Here is a 13,083-nt window from a genome sequence, read left to right as displayed (position 1 = left end):
AGTTCTCAAAACAAATAACTCAAGCAATTGTCAAAAATTAAGCAAAGTGAATAGAAGAAAACACCAGGAATAAAAGGATTTAGAGTAAGGGCTTAGGTTGGAACCTTGTCTCATCCAACTAGGTAATAAAATTTAAGCAATTTACTCCTCTGAATCACAATTTCTTTTTATTATAAATTGGGTATAATATTCATATTAACAATCTCAGGGTTAGTTAAGATACTCAAAGGATTAAAAACTACAAAAAGTATTTACTGTTTTGTTATTAAATAAAAATGTGTATATTTGGGTAACAAATGATTTAGTTCTGCTTAAAAATTTTTACCAAAATAGCCGAAAATAACCAATTAACTAGAAGTATTTCATATCACACAGTGAATTCGAATATACGGCTAAGTGGGTCTCAGCTAATAAAATAACTAAAACATCTTTCATACGTCTAGTATTGTAAAAACAAAAAACAAAAACCCTCACTATTTGAGAATGAAGAGTCTACAATCTATAACAAGGCACATACTATACATGAATTGTGAAAAACAAACATTTTTAGAGAATCCTAAACTGGAAAAGAATATTTTCCTACTATTTAATTATGTATATTTCAGCAAGTTATGAATTTAGATGTATGTTAAATTGATAAAGTTAAAAAAAAAGTGGTGATGAATGGTCATTCTTTCATTGCTAATTCTATATACAACAATAAACCCTGCAACAACCATTTTGAAAAGCCATTTTAGTAAAATACAGCAAAAGCTTTTAAAATATTCACACATTTTAACCACTTCTTGAAATTAGTTTTTAAAAAAAGTATTACACGACAGAAGATTTAGGCACAATATATTTTTCTCAGAACTATTTTTAATAGCAAAAAAAGAAATAACCTTAATGTCTCAAAATAAGGAATTGGTTAAGTAAATTATGGTATGCCCAGTTAACAGTATTAAGTGGTCACTTGAAATTAAGTTTATGAATAGTATCTACTATGTGGGGAAATGTTTAGTGTTAAATAGTCAGTATACGTAATTTTATTTACAGCACTATCATAACCATAAAAATATAAAAGACTGATTTTTCTACTTGGAACCCTTCAAGGTCTCCCATTATAAAGCCGTGTTGGGAAATCTCGCACATACTGGAGAGGAGAGGAAAGACCATCAGTATTGTCTGAGGAACACTTCCATAAAATACATAATTTACACAATCCACATAAATGGGCCCTCTCCCCCTAGAAACATTGATGTACAGAATATAAGTCCAATTTTATTTTATAGGGAAAAAACAGACGGTAAGTATATGAAAAGATGCTGAACTTCTCTCAGCTAAAGACGTCAAAATATGCTAATTTTCTATACAGATTAGAAAGATGGAAAAGATAAATAGTACTCAATGTTAGCAAAAGTTTGTGAAGAAATAGGAATACTTTTACACTGTTGGTGGTAGTGCAGTTCTTCGAGAAGGTATATATATAGATATATATACAAATAATCACGGTAGCACTATTTTTAACGACAAAAAAGACAAAATCATATGGCTATATCAGCAGAGGACTGGTTAAAAAATTATGATATAAATATGATAGAATTCTGTGCAGACATTAAAAAGATCTGTATGCAGCACTCACAAGATATTGTTAAATGTGAACAGGCTAGGTACAGAACTGTCAGTATGGCATGATCCTATCTGTTTAACTGATAGACAGGTGGACAGATATTTTTAAATTTTATATCAGGAAGGATATACACCAAACAATTGATATTACTTTAAAGAAATATCGTAAAGGACTATACACATAATAGCATAAAAATAATGAAATGTGTATACGTGTCACCCAATATAAGAGAATATAACCAACACAAGTAACTCCTATGCATTTTTCCATGTTAACATCTCCCGTATCTACCACTTAAAGTGCCAACAGGTAAACAGTATCTTGAAGTTGTTGTATTTTTTCATTTTCTTACTCTTCCTTACAGTTTTCCCACAAGGTATTATCCATAAACTAGTTTTAGATGCTTTTGAATTTTATTTGACTGATATCATGCTATTTGGGACATTACAGGACTTGCTTATTATGATCAACTTTTTGGGGGTGAAACTCATTCATGTTGACATATTGCTACATGCTGACATGTAGCAATAGCTCATATTTTCACTTCTCTGTAGCAATGATAACTAACACATATTGAGCATTTTCTATGTATCAGACATTGTCCCAAGTACTTTATATGGGTTAACTTATTTAATCCCCAAACCCTTGGAGGTACATAGTATTATCATGTCTCTGTTCTATATGTAGAAACTAAAGATCAAAGAAACTACATAACTTGCCTAAGATGAAACAGTTAATTTTTTCCTATTTCAACATGTTTCTAAGAATATTCTTGTACAGCCCTCATGGTACATATGTACAAGAGTTTTTATGGTAATATATCCAAGAGTGGAAATGCTGGATTGTAGGATATACATATGGTCCAGTTTACATAATAAAAATTACTTTCCAAGTTGGTTTTAACAATGCATGTATCCACAAACAACACTCCAAATTTTCACCAAGACTAGACATTATCACGATTTCACTCATATATGTTTGTTATTTTAATTTCTATGATAATTTTTGTCTCACTAAAATTACATTATTTTCTTTACACAAACAAGAAATTTTGAGAATGAACAAAAGAACAATAATTGTTCCAACAAATGAATGAATGTATAGGTTTTACTTTTTACCTATTCCAAAGAGGTTCATTAATGGAAAGAATTACTTTTTGTGTACTTTGAACTTTTAACTTATTAAAATTAATTCCTTTGTGAGTGAAGATTTTTTTGTTAAGGAGTTCTTTTATTTTTAGAAATGTATGAAATAGTACATGATAGAGAAACCATTTCCTTACACATTTGCCCACACTGGGCAGTATCATTTACCAATCTTTGCCAATTTAATTAAGAAAAAAATTTTACTGTTATTCTCCAAGAAGATTATCTGTACCATTTCTATAAGTAAAATTAATAATAACCAAAACATTTCCTTAATTTGGATGTGAAAAATAAAAAGTTTTCAGGCTTAGTCAAGTCCGGATGTTTTTTTACTGAATTATAATCCTTAAAAAAAAAACCCAAACAATTACTATGGGGATGTGGACACAATCTAAAGTGAGGTGTGGGAAATGCCAAATATCTTTCACGAGAATAGAAAATTTAATATACAACATGTATAAAGACTGCACATACATTTGCATGATCTTCACCTTTAAAAAAAATTGTCTATAGCAGTTATATGATGCACACTCAATGCTTTTAGTATTGTGCTGCCATAGGCTCATCTGCATTATCTATAAAGTATCCCACGCAAAGTTTAATGTACAATGGAAAACTGTTTCACTATCAGAGGTTGGTATAATAATTATTCTCCTATGGTTGCTAAGAGATTGTTTAGCTTTTTCTTTTTCCAAGACTACTGTAGCAATTTTGTTTGTAGAGGCAAAGCGATGTGGGTAAAGCAATAAAATAATTCGGGCTGTAGAGAAAATGAAAACAGACTTTAGTTTTCTCCTGCCTTTGTCCTTTCTCCCTATGTTAATTCTGAGGCAGAGAAAACGTCCAAGTTGTTCTGCAAACCTTTTAATAAATAATCAATCAAGCATGAAAAAAGTGATATCACAGTCTACTTATTGCTCAAGAACTTCATTCTTATACTTGTACATCACAAATTAGGTTTGAAAATGTGTAGCTGAGTCATATCTAACAAATGAAGTTAATAATTATACTCTTAGTTTATTTTAGCATTATGAAAGAATTTTAAATGTTCTTTGATAAAGAAATCTTATATTTTAGCTCTGCATGTTGAAAATGTGACCAAAGCTATTTTTGGCATTCAAAATAATATACTGAAATTATGCAAACAGCACAGAAAAGGAAAAAAAATTACTAATAACTCCACGAGCCCAGCAAAATCATTATTAACATTTTGGAGTAGTATTCAGTAGCAGCAATTCAATGCATTGTCTCCTATTCGTTCATTAGATTTTTAAAGTTACTTTTGATTCGTTTAAGGATATGAATGAACTGACCCTTGAGTTTCTAATTTTGCATTTGTCTGTAAACTTTGCCTGAAAACATTAATAACATACACATTATTGTGTTTAAGCAACCTGCACACAGTAATCAGTGATGAAAACATGAAAGTATAAGACATTTACCAAGATAACATGCCTAGCAAAAAAACTGAAAACAAGTCCTTCACCCTATCAACAACAGAAAAAAAGAAAACTTAAAGCACCTTTCTAATGAAAGTTTAGTTTGGCTTAGAAGTGGATATTAGGTTTTCAGGGATTGTTCATTGTCTATAAATCTGTTTGTGTTAATAGGCAGTAGTTACATAGTTCTTGATAACTATATAAATCTCTATACAATCCTTTAACCGGCAAATCTACTTACTTCTAGGATTTTATCCTAAGGTCACACTCAGAAATACCAACAAAAATTAATTTAAAAGGCTATAGAAAATAAAGTAAATGTTCAATGAAACATGAATGGTTAAATAAACTGTAGTACAGTTACATGATATAATGGCTAAATCCAAAGACTGTGATGATAAACTGTGTGGGTTCAAATTTCATAAGTAATATTTCTTAAATGCCAACTACCACCATCACTCACTATAATCACCAATACAAAAATCTTATTAAAAACAATCAAAATGGAAAAGAGATCGATCCCAATGGTGTTTTTTAAAAAGATGTATTTAAATATAACATGAAAGAATAAAACAAATATACAAAAAAAAAAAAATCTAGGCAGGGGTACCTAAAATATTAATAGCAGTTACATCTGGCTGGGGACAAATGATTCCTGATTTCTTCTTTATAATTTTCTAACTATACAAAAATTGTACATAAAGATGTATTTGTCTAAGAGTCAAGAAAAAATTTAAATAATGAAAAATTGTTATGCAAAAAGGTTATATAGGTTTTGTTTTGTCCCCTCTTTAAATATTAAATAAAACTCAATCTAAAATGTACTAAGATGCTGGGAATTTAGCTATAATTACTTAATGTAGGATGGTGATTAAGTCACAGTAATATAAAATCCATTTTGCTAGCTAAATAAAACCTATCCAGTAACTTAGGAGTTTTCAGATATAGAGTCTTATTAAAATGTTACCACCTTTGAAAATAAGTACACGAACAATTTATACTCCCTTGTCTAAAGCAAAATTACACAGCCTGTTAATCTTTTTGGGCTCAGAATGGCATTACTAATTATAAAAAAGAGTAAGTTAGTCAAGTACTTCTCACTTCAGATCAACTAGGTATCATCTTCCTTCTGCCCCAAAGCATGAAATCTGATCTCTTTTCCTCTTAAAATGTGAAGTGTGTTGTGAAGTGAGTTTTTATGGGTTTTGTTACCAATCTAGTATATCTGAACAATTAGAGCTATTGTAACTGACAAATTTGGTGGGGAAGATATTAAAAATGATCTCAAAACAAATATAAGCTTGCATTAAAAAACTATCAACAAAAACCCTTAACTGGCTCATTAGTTTAAAAAAAAAATCAAACTTAAAGGTCATTCCTACCTTATTACTGCTTATGATTTAAAAAAATCCTAATTTTTTTAAAGAATTTTCTTAAAAAAAAAACCTTTCTTGAGTACCAGTTATGTATGTGATCAGCACTGTAATAAACATCAGGGATAAAAGATGGGCATGAAATGATTTTATTAAATTCAAATGATGTTATGAAATCCTTCAAATATAGTTATGAAATAGAAGGTAAACATCTTGTTAATTTATGCTAACTGATGAGGATATGGAATTGTTGAAAGCAGAAAGTTGTCCACCAGCAAATAACCAAATGTCTAGGTATTTATTGGCACAGAATAGGTACTCAAATATTTGCTCAATGAATGAATACTCAAAATGGAGAGGATTTCCACTCTGATATTTAATAACTTTGAGACACTTAAGATCTAAATATAGCATAATCATGACCTCCTCTGGGTTTAAAAATTTAGATAATAGGTTACTCATTTAACACCAATTTAATCACCAATAAAGTAAACATGACATAATCATTACCACAAATCAATTTGTACTCAAAATAATTTCAAAATGTTTATGCCAAGCCCATAGGTGAATTATGAAACAAAGATGTACTTTAAACCTCAATAAATTAGAATACTTTATACCTCCAATATATTATTCTAAAATAAGAACGAAAAGCAAAAACTTTGGCGTATCATAAAATAATAATGCAAATTTAAGAGTTTTCTTTGGTAGTTTTAATTCCAGACATTGGTTCTTTTAAAAAATTTTCAAATAAGATGTTCAGAAAATTTTAACTCACATATTTGCTAGCATCTCAATACCTCCCCACCCTTTTTTAGTATGTGTTACATGACAATGAGTTAGCTCCAACTCTTGGCGACCTCATGAAAGTGTAGTCAAATCTTTTTGACTACTTTCTTAAGTTGAATTTTTACCAAATTTACTTTCATCATAGGGAGCACTTCAAAATGTTTACCCATTTCCAGGAAACATTAAAAATTACAAATATGAAATAACATTTAAAACACAGAAAATATTATGTATTTAAGTGGAAAAAAATCCAGACTACAGTATAATGATATCATAACATATGTACATACACATTTATATGTATAGAAAAAAAAAAAACCACCAAAATCTATATTTAAAAATAACGATGGCAGTTATCATCTATGGTAACAATTTATGTTTTTTCTTTAAACTTTATGGAAACATATTTCTCAAATAAAATAAAAATATTTCTACATTCTGACTGTACATAAAGCATTTTTCCATGTCTTTAGGTCACAACTATTTTAATAATATGAATTACTGATCATTAATACAAGGTATACATAGAAATTTAGATTCTTTTAGTGTTATTCTAAAAGTATTAATAGTATTGCAGCAAGCTTAAAAAATATATAAAAGTACTAATAAAAAAGCCATGTAGCTCAGAATCCCATAATCTAAAAGTTAACAAAAATATTTAACATTTTAGCTGAGTAATAATGACATCATATAATTTTTGTCTGTTTTTATTACTCAATAACATGGCAAATTCATAAAAAATAAAATTTTAATGACTGTGATAAAAACATACCTTAATTAATTCAATCATTCTCATTCTCCTAAATAGCTTCTCATTTCTATCAATATTTTATACACACAGCCCCCCAAAGCTGTGTATAAAATTTTTTTGTGTTTCTTCCTTAGTGAGATTACTACAAATTGATTCACTGGATGAACAGGCACGAAAGCTTCTATTTTTAAGGCTCTTTTATACATATTACCAAACTGCTTTCTAGATAGAATCTACGAATCTACATTTTCTCTACCAGTGTTATCAATCTGTCAGTCTCATGGATAGACACAGCATGGGATAATATCAATTTTTAAACCTCTGGTCATTGTTAACCAAAATAATGTTAATGTAGACTACCTGCTGATTACCGGCGTGATAAAAGGGAAGGGTGTCCATATGGTTATTAACAACTTGCAATTCCTTTTCTGTGAATTTTTATAGAAGTATCTTGCCCATGGGAGGGGTATCTGTGGTAGTTAATAATATGTCAACTTGTCTAGTCTACAATGCCAAGCTTGGTATTTGGTTGAACACCAGTCTAAATGTTGTTGTGAGTCTACGGCCATGCTACCCTAAACAAGCTCGATCCCGTCTCATCTCGGAAGCTAAGCAGGGTCAGGCCTGGTTAGTACTCAGATGGGAGACCACCTAGGAAGACCAGGTGCTGTAGGCATAAAAAATAAAAAAATAAGGGATTGTAAGCTGACGAGGTCCTTGCAATCTATGAGGTCAACCAAGGGTTGCCTCGCCTAAAAAAAAAAATGTTGCTGTGAAGGTAATTTTCAGATGTGACTAACGTTTAAATCTGTAGACTCTAAGGTGATTACCTTCCATGAGGTGGGTGGGCCTCATTATAAAAACACTTAAATGACTGAGGTGCCCCAAAGAGGAAAGACTGCCTTCCTAATCAAGACCAAAACATCAACTAATGACAGTACTTCCAGCATGCCTGCCTACCCTGTGGATTTTGGACTTGCCAGCCCCTATAATCTCATGAGCTAATGCCTTCAAAGCAAAATGAAATGAAACAAAACCAAAAACCAACCCAAACTAAACCAAAATAACTCTCTATAATATGTACATACATACGTACATCCTGTTCGTTCTATTTTCTTGGTATTTTCCAACAAAAACAGTGTCAAAGAAATTTTCTTAAAAATTTACACAAGTTGTTTATTAAGGCTAGTCATCCTCTATATCCTTTATGTTTAGAAATTCCTTTCAGCCAAAATACTTACTTGTAAGTCATCTCCTGCTCCTTCAGTTTCATTTTTTAATGCTGGGCATCCTAAGAAAACAGGTAAAAGTTAATTAAATAAAGAATTTTTGTATTAGCTTTGTAGTATTACTAATTGAACATATCATCAGTATACTATAGGAGCATAATCAGAGATCAGTCTGAGGCCGTCTAGCAACCAGTCATGTTGGCCACTCATACTTGCCCCTCTCTTAGAAGAATAGAGAATAAAGTGATTTCCTCTTCTATAGGTAAATTTCCAGTTACTTACCTAAGAGATGTTTTTGTCAAATCATACCATTTCTAGCAAGCCTTGCTCCTGACTTCTCCAAAATACTCAAATTGCTAGACAGAGCATATGCACCTCCCACCTCCAGTGTTTAAGTAATCCCATGTATGATTTCTCAATTTTTCTAAATACTCTGAACCAGGAAACAGTATTTAGTACCTAGAGATAAGATTTTAGTTGTGTTATTTAGAAAAAAAAAAAAAGCCTTAACCCACTATTGATAGTTAATGGTCATTTGTACTATTGACCGTTGCGCATTAATGTCTCTGTATACATTTTCATTATGCTCAATATTTTCAATGTTTAAAAATAACAAGATAGGCTGAGTACTGCAGTCTACTCTGCATGGCTGGGAGTTTATAAACTTCTCATAAACTGTCTTTAAACATTAAACTCAATCTATTTGATCCTACTTTAAGAAGTATGTTGTTATGGGGACATGAGTGTAGGCAAAAATTAAGAAAACAGTCAAGAAAACTTACCTTGAGAAATATCCTCTATAGCTCTTCGAATACCTCTATCAAAAGCCCTAGCATCAGCAGGACTTTGAAAGGTAAGGCCAAATTTCTTGTCATCAATCTTCCAGTGGTGAAATGTTGGAGTGACCTTATTGTAAATGAGGTCTTTTTTAAGCATACATTCCAAAACCACCTGTCAAAAGTTAAATGCCAAAAATTACTATAGATATATCAAATGTATCTAATGTAGCTCTAAAAATACAAATTGAGGTGAGAAAAGAGCTATTATATTTTAATGAGTATTTCCACTATGTATTAGTACAGATCTTGTTACTTAACCTGTTTCACGAAGTTACTCAATACAGAAATTAAGATGGGATTAAAGAGGATTCAGACTAAGAAGCACCAGGAATCTGTCTCCCCACCCAGACAAGAACGGGACTGGCAGAATTTGTCTGATATAACCATGCTGGAAGTCTGGAGCCTGTTGAAGGCTTTTAACTGCCTTCAGTTAAAGACATGGACAGTAAATTGTGGTTAATTTCCATCCATTTTAGCTATTAGAACAGTAACAGCAACCCATCCTTCACTTCCAGCCACATGGCCAGGCGTAGTGCGTGTATTCCTGGAACAGCTTGTACACAAATCATAGGAGCCAAGGTGGGTAAAAAGGATCCTGTCCTCCAAATATCAGGTATCTGTGCTCTGATCACTGGCTGCTGCTTCTGATCATAGAGGTGAAGACAAAGAGGAGGGCAGCCACTGCTGTTGTACCTTGCCTCATTATTTCAAGTCTTTCCTCATGAAAATGAAGTGACTTGCAGGATATTTAAAGAGCCAGTACCTTTTTTTAACCTGTCATTTTTCACTTTTTCCCATTTTGACAGCAAGACATTAAAAACTAGAACATGCAAAAACAACTACATATATGTGAAAACTAAAAGGGACTATGCATACCTGGGGAAAGATTCAGAAAAGATGAGAAGACTTTAAGTTCATACCTCAGGCTGATCCTTGGTACAGAGGAAACCAACAACAATTAAAACAAAAACACAAAACAAAAAAAACAATAGTAAAAACAGCAAACCCTGGGGAAAGGAGACAATCTGATTTCCGGAGTTACCACATTATTAGAGTCAAATGCCCAGTGTTCAACGAAAAATCCCAAGGCATACAACGAAATAGTAAAGTAAGGCTGGCTGAAAGAAAAAAAAAAAACAGAAACTGTTCTTAAAAAAGACTTGATGGCAGATCTACTAGACAAAGGTTTTTTTTTTTTTTAAAAAAAAAGGTCTTAAACTAACATAATTTTGAATGTCTACTATAACTGAAAAAAATTTTAATGTCTTAAAGATGCTCACAGAACTAAATAAAGATATGGAAAAAAATCTAGAAAATGATTTATAAACAAAATGGAAATACTAGTAAAGAGATAAAAAAACCTAAAAGAAAAAACTAAAAAGAAATTCTAGAGTTGAAAACTGTAATAACGGAAATGAAAAATTCAGTAGATGAATTCAAAAATCAGATTTGAGCAGGAAGAAGAATCATTAAGCTTGAATACAGGACTGTCTAAATGATTAAATCTGAGAAACAAACAAACAAAAAGAATGAAGAAAAGCAAACTAGCCCAAGGGACCAGTGGGGCACCATAAGAGGGCCAAAATACATTTCGTGAGAGTTGCAAAAGGAGAAGAGAAAAAGGAGTAGAGAGAAAATTCGTAGAGACAATGGATGAAACTCCCCAAATTTGATAAAAGATACAGATACAAACATCCAAGCTCAACAAATTCCAAAGTAGATGAACTAAAAGACCTTCACACAGGGAATCCTGAAAGCAGTAAGAAAAGTGAATCATTACATACAAGGGATCCAAAATAAGGATAACAAAGGACTTCTCTTCGGAAACTTTGGAGGCCAGAACATAGGGCATATATATTCAAAGTGCTAAAAGAAAAACTGTCCACCAAGAATCCCATATCTGGCAAAACCATTGTCCAAGAGAGGAAAAAATTAAGGCACTCCCAGATAAACAAAAGTGAGGGAGTTTGTTACTACTAGATCTTCTCTATAAAAAAAGGTAAAAGGAGTCCTACAAGGTGAAATGATAGTAGACAGTAACTTGTAGCCATATAAAGAAATAAAGATCTCAATAAAGGTAAAAACATGGACAATTATAGTAGCAGTATTATTTTAACAATGGCTTTTAATTGCAATATTTGTTTCTGTACAATTTATGAGAATAATACATTTGAAGAAAAAAAAGTACTACTGTAAAAGCCAGTTATTAATATAACTTTGGTTTGTAACCCCAAATATAGTTTTCTATAAAATTCAATAGATTAACACAATTAAAAGAATTATTAGCTTATATTTCTGGGCACACAATGTATAATGTTGTAATTTTGTGATATCAACAACTGAAAGGGATGAGGATGAAGCTGTAAAGAAGCAGAGTTTCTGTATGTTTTTAAAGTTAAACTGGTATAAAATCAATTAATGTTATAACAAAAATTGTAATCTCTATAGTAACTACAAAGAAAACTATAAAATATACAGAAAAAATAAGAAAGGAATTTAAAGACTTGACTACAATCAAACACAAAAGAAGACAGGAATGCAGGAAATGAGCACTAAAAATGTTATAAGGCACATAATAATAAAAAAAAAAACCTCAAGGAAAGAAGTAAATCCCTCACTAGTAATTATTTTAAATGTAAATGGATTAAACTCTCCAACCAAATGACAGAGATTAGCAGGAATGGATAAAAGCACATGACCCAACTATATGCTGCCAACCAGGAACTCACCTTAAAGCCGGACATGAACAGGTTCAAATGAAAGATGAAAAAGATATTCCATGCAAATAAAGAGAGCAGGGGTGGCTTTACTAATATCAGACAAAATATACTTTAAATCAAAAAGGTCACAAGAGACAAGGGAGGACATTATATATTAATAAAAGGTTCACAAGAACAAGAGACTATGAGAATAAACATTTATGCATCTAATAACATACTATCAAAGCACAAGAAGCAAAAACTGGTATAATTAAGGGAGAAAGAGTTTGAAGCTAATTGAAAACTGCAATGCCCAATTCACAAAATCAACAGAACCACCAAACAGAAGGAAATTGAGGACTTAGCACAATAAACCAACTAAACCTAACAGACATATAAAGAACACTACTGAACAAAAACATTTAAATTTAAGAATACACTTTTTCTTCTGAAGTGCACATGGTAGGCCACAAATTAAACCTCAATATATTTAAATATATAGATATTATATAAAGCATCTTCTCTGGCCACAATGGGATGAAGTCACAAATGAATAACAAACAGAAAACTAGAAAATTCATTAAACTTAAGAAATTAAACAACTGACTGAAAAAGAAACCACAAGGGAAATCAGAAAACACTCAGAGAACGAAAACAAAAACACAGCATACCAAAATCTATGAGATGTGGCAAAAGCAGTGCTAAGGGGAAAATGCATAGCTATAAACGCTTATCTTAAAAAAAAAAAAAAAATCTAAAATCAACCATGTAATTTTACAATTTAAGGAACTAGAAACAAATAAACTAAACCCAAAGCTAGCAGAAAGAAGGAAATATTGATGAGAGTAGAGAGAGAAAAAAGTAGAGAACAGAAAAACAACAGAGAAAAGCAATGAAACCAAAAGTTTTAATCCTTCTACACAGAAGAAAAGAAAAGGCAAACCTTTAGCTAGATGGACTAAGAAAAAAAGGGAAGATGCAAATCACAAAAATAAGAAATCAAAGTGTAGGCATTACTACTGATTCTACAGAAATAAAAGGGATTATAAGAGTACTATGAACAATTGTACGTCAACGAATTGGAAAACACAGGTGAAATGAACAAATTACTAGAAACATAAAATGGACCAAGTCAGAAATAAAAAGTCTGAATATACCTATAACTACTAAAAATAATGATCAGTAATCATAAATCTCTCGACAAAGGAAA

At 31.3% G+C, this 13,083-nt stretch overlaps 1 protein-coding gene and 1 pseudogene across 2 annotated transcripts in view; one reads left to right on the top strand and one right to left on the bottom strand.

Moving 5' to 3' along the window:
* Positions 1 to 13,083, bottom strand: part of SPRED1 (sprouty related EVH1 domain containing 1) — a 101,992-nt gene that overhangs the window by 28,068 nt on the left and 60,841 nt on the right. For both annotated transcript variants that reach the window (XM_011354892.2, XM_023527738.1), the window contains 2 exons: positions 9,118 to 9,286; positions 8,348 to 8,397 (listed from right to left, as the gene is read on the bottom strand). In XM_011354892.2, the coding sequence (XP_011353194.1) occupies positions 8,348 to 8,397; positions 9,118 to 9,286 (219 nt within the window). The remainder of the gene's footprint in view (positions 1 to 8,347; positions 8,398 to 9,117; positions 9,287 to 13,083) is intronic.
* Positions 7,664 to 7,782, top strand: LOC111736319 (annotated as a pseudogene).

The sequence above is a fragment of the Pteropus vampyrus genome, unplaced genomic scaffold (genome assembly GCF_000151845.1).
Source record: "Pteropus vampyrus isolate Shadow unplaced genomic scaffold, Pvam_2.0 Scaffold19, whole genome shotgun sequence".
NCBI lineage: Eukaryota > Metazoa > Chordata > Mammalia > Chiroptera > Pteropodidae > Pteropus > Pteropus vampyrus.
Note: the sequence above shows the minus strand (reverse complement) of the source record. Positions and strands in the feature narration are given on the sequence as shown.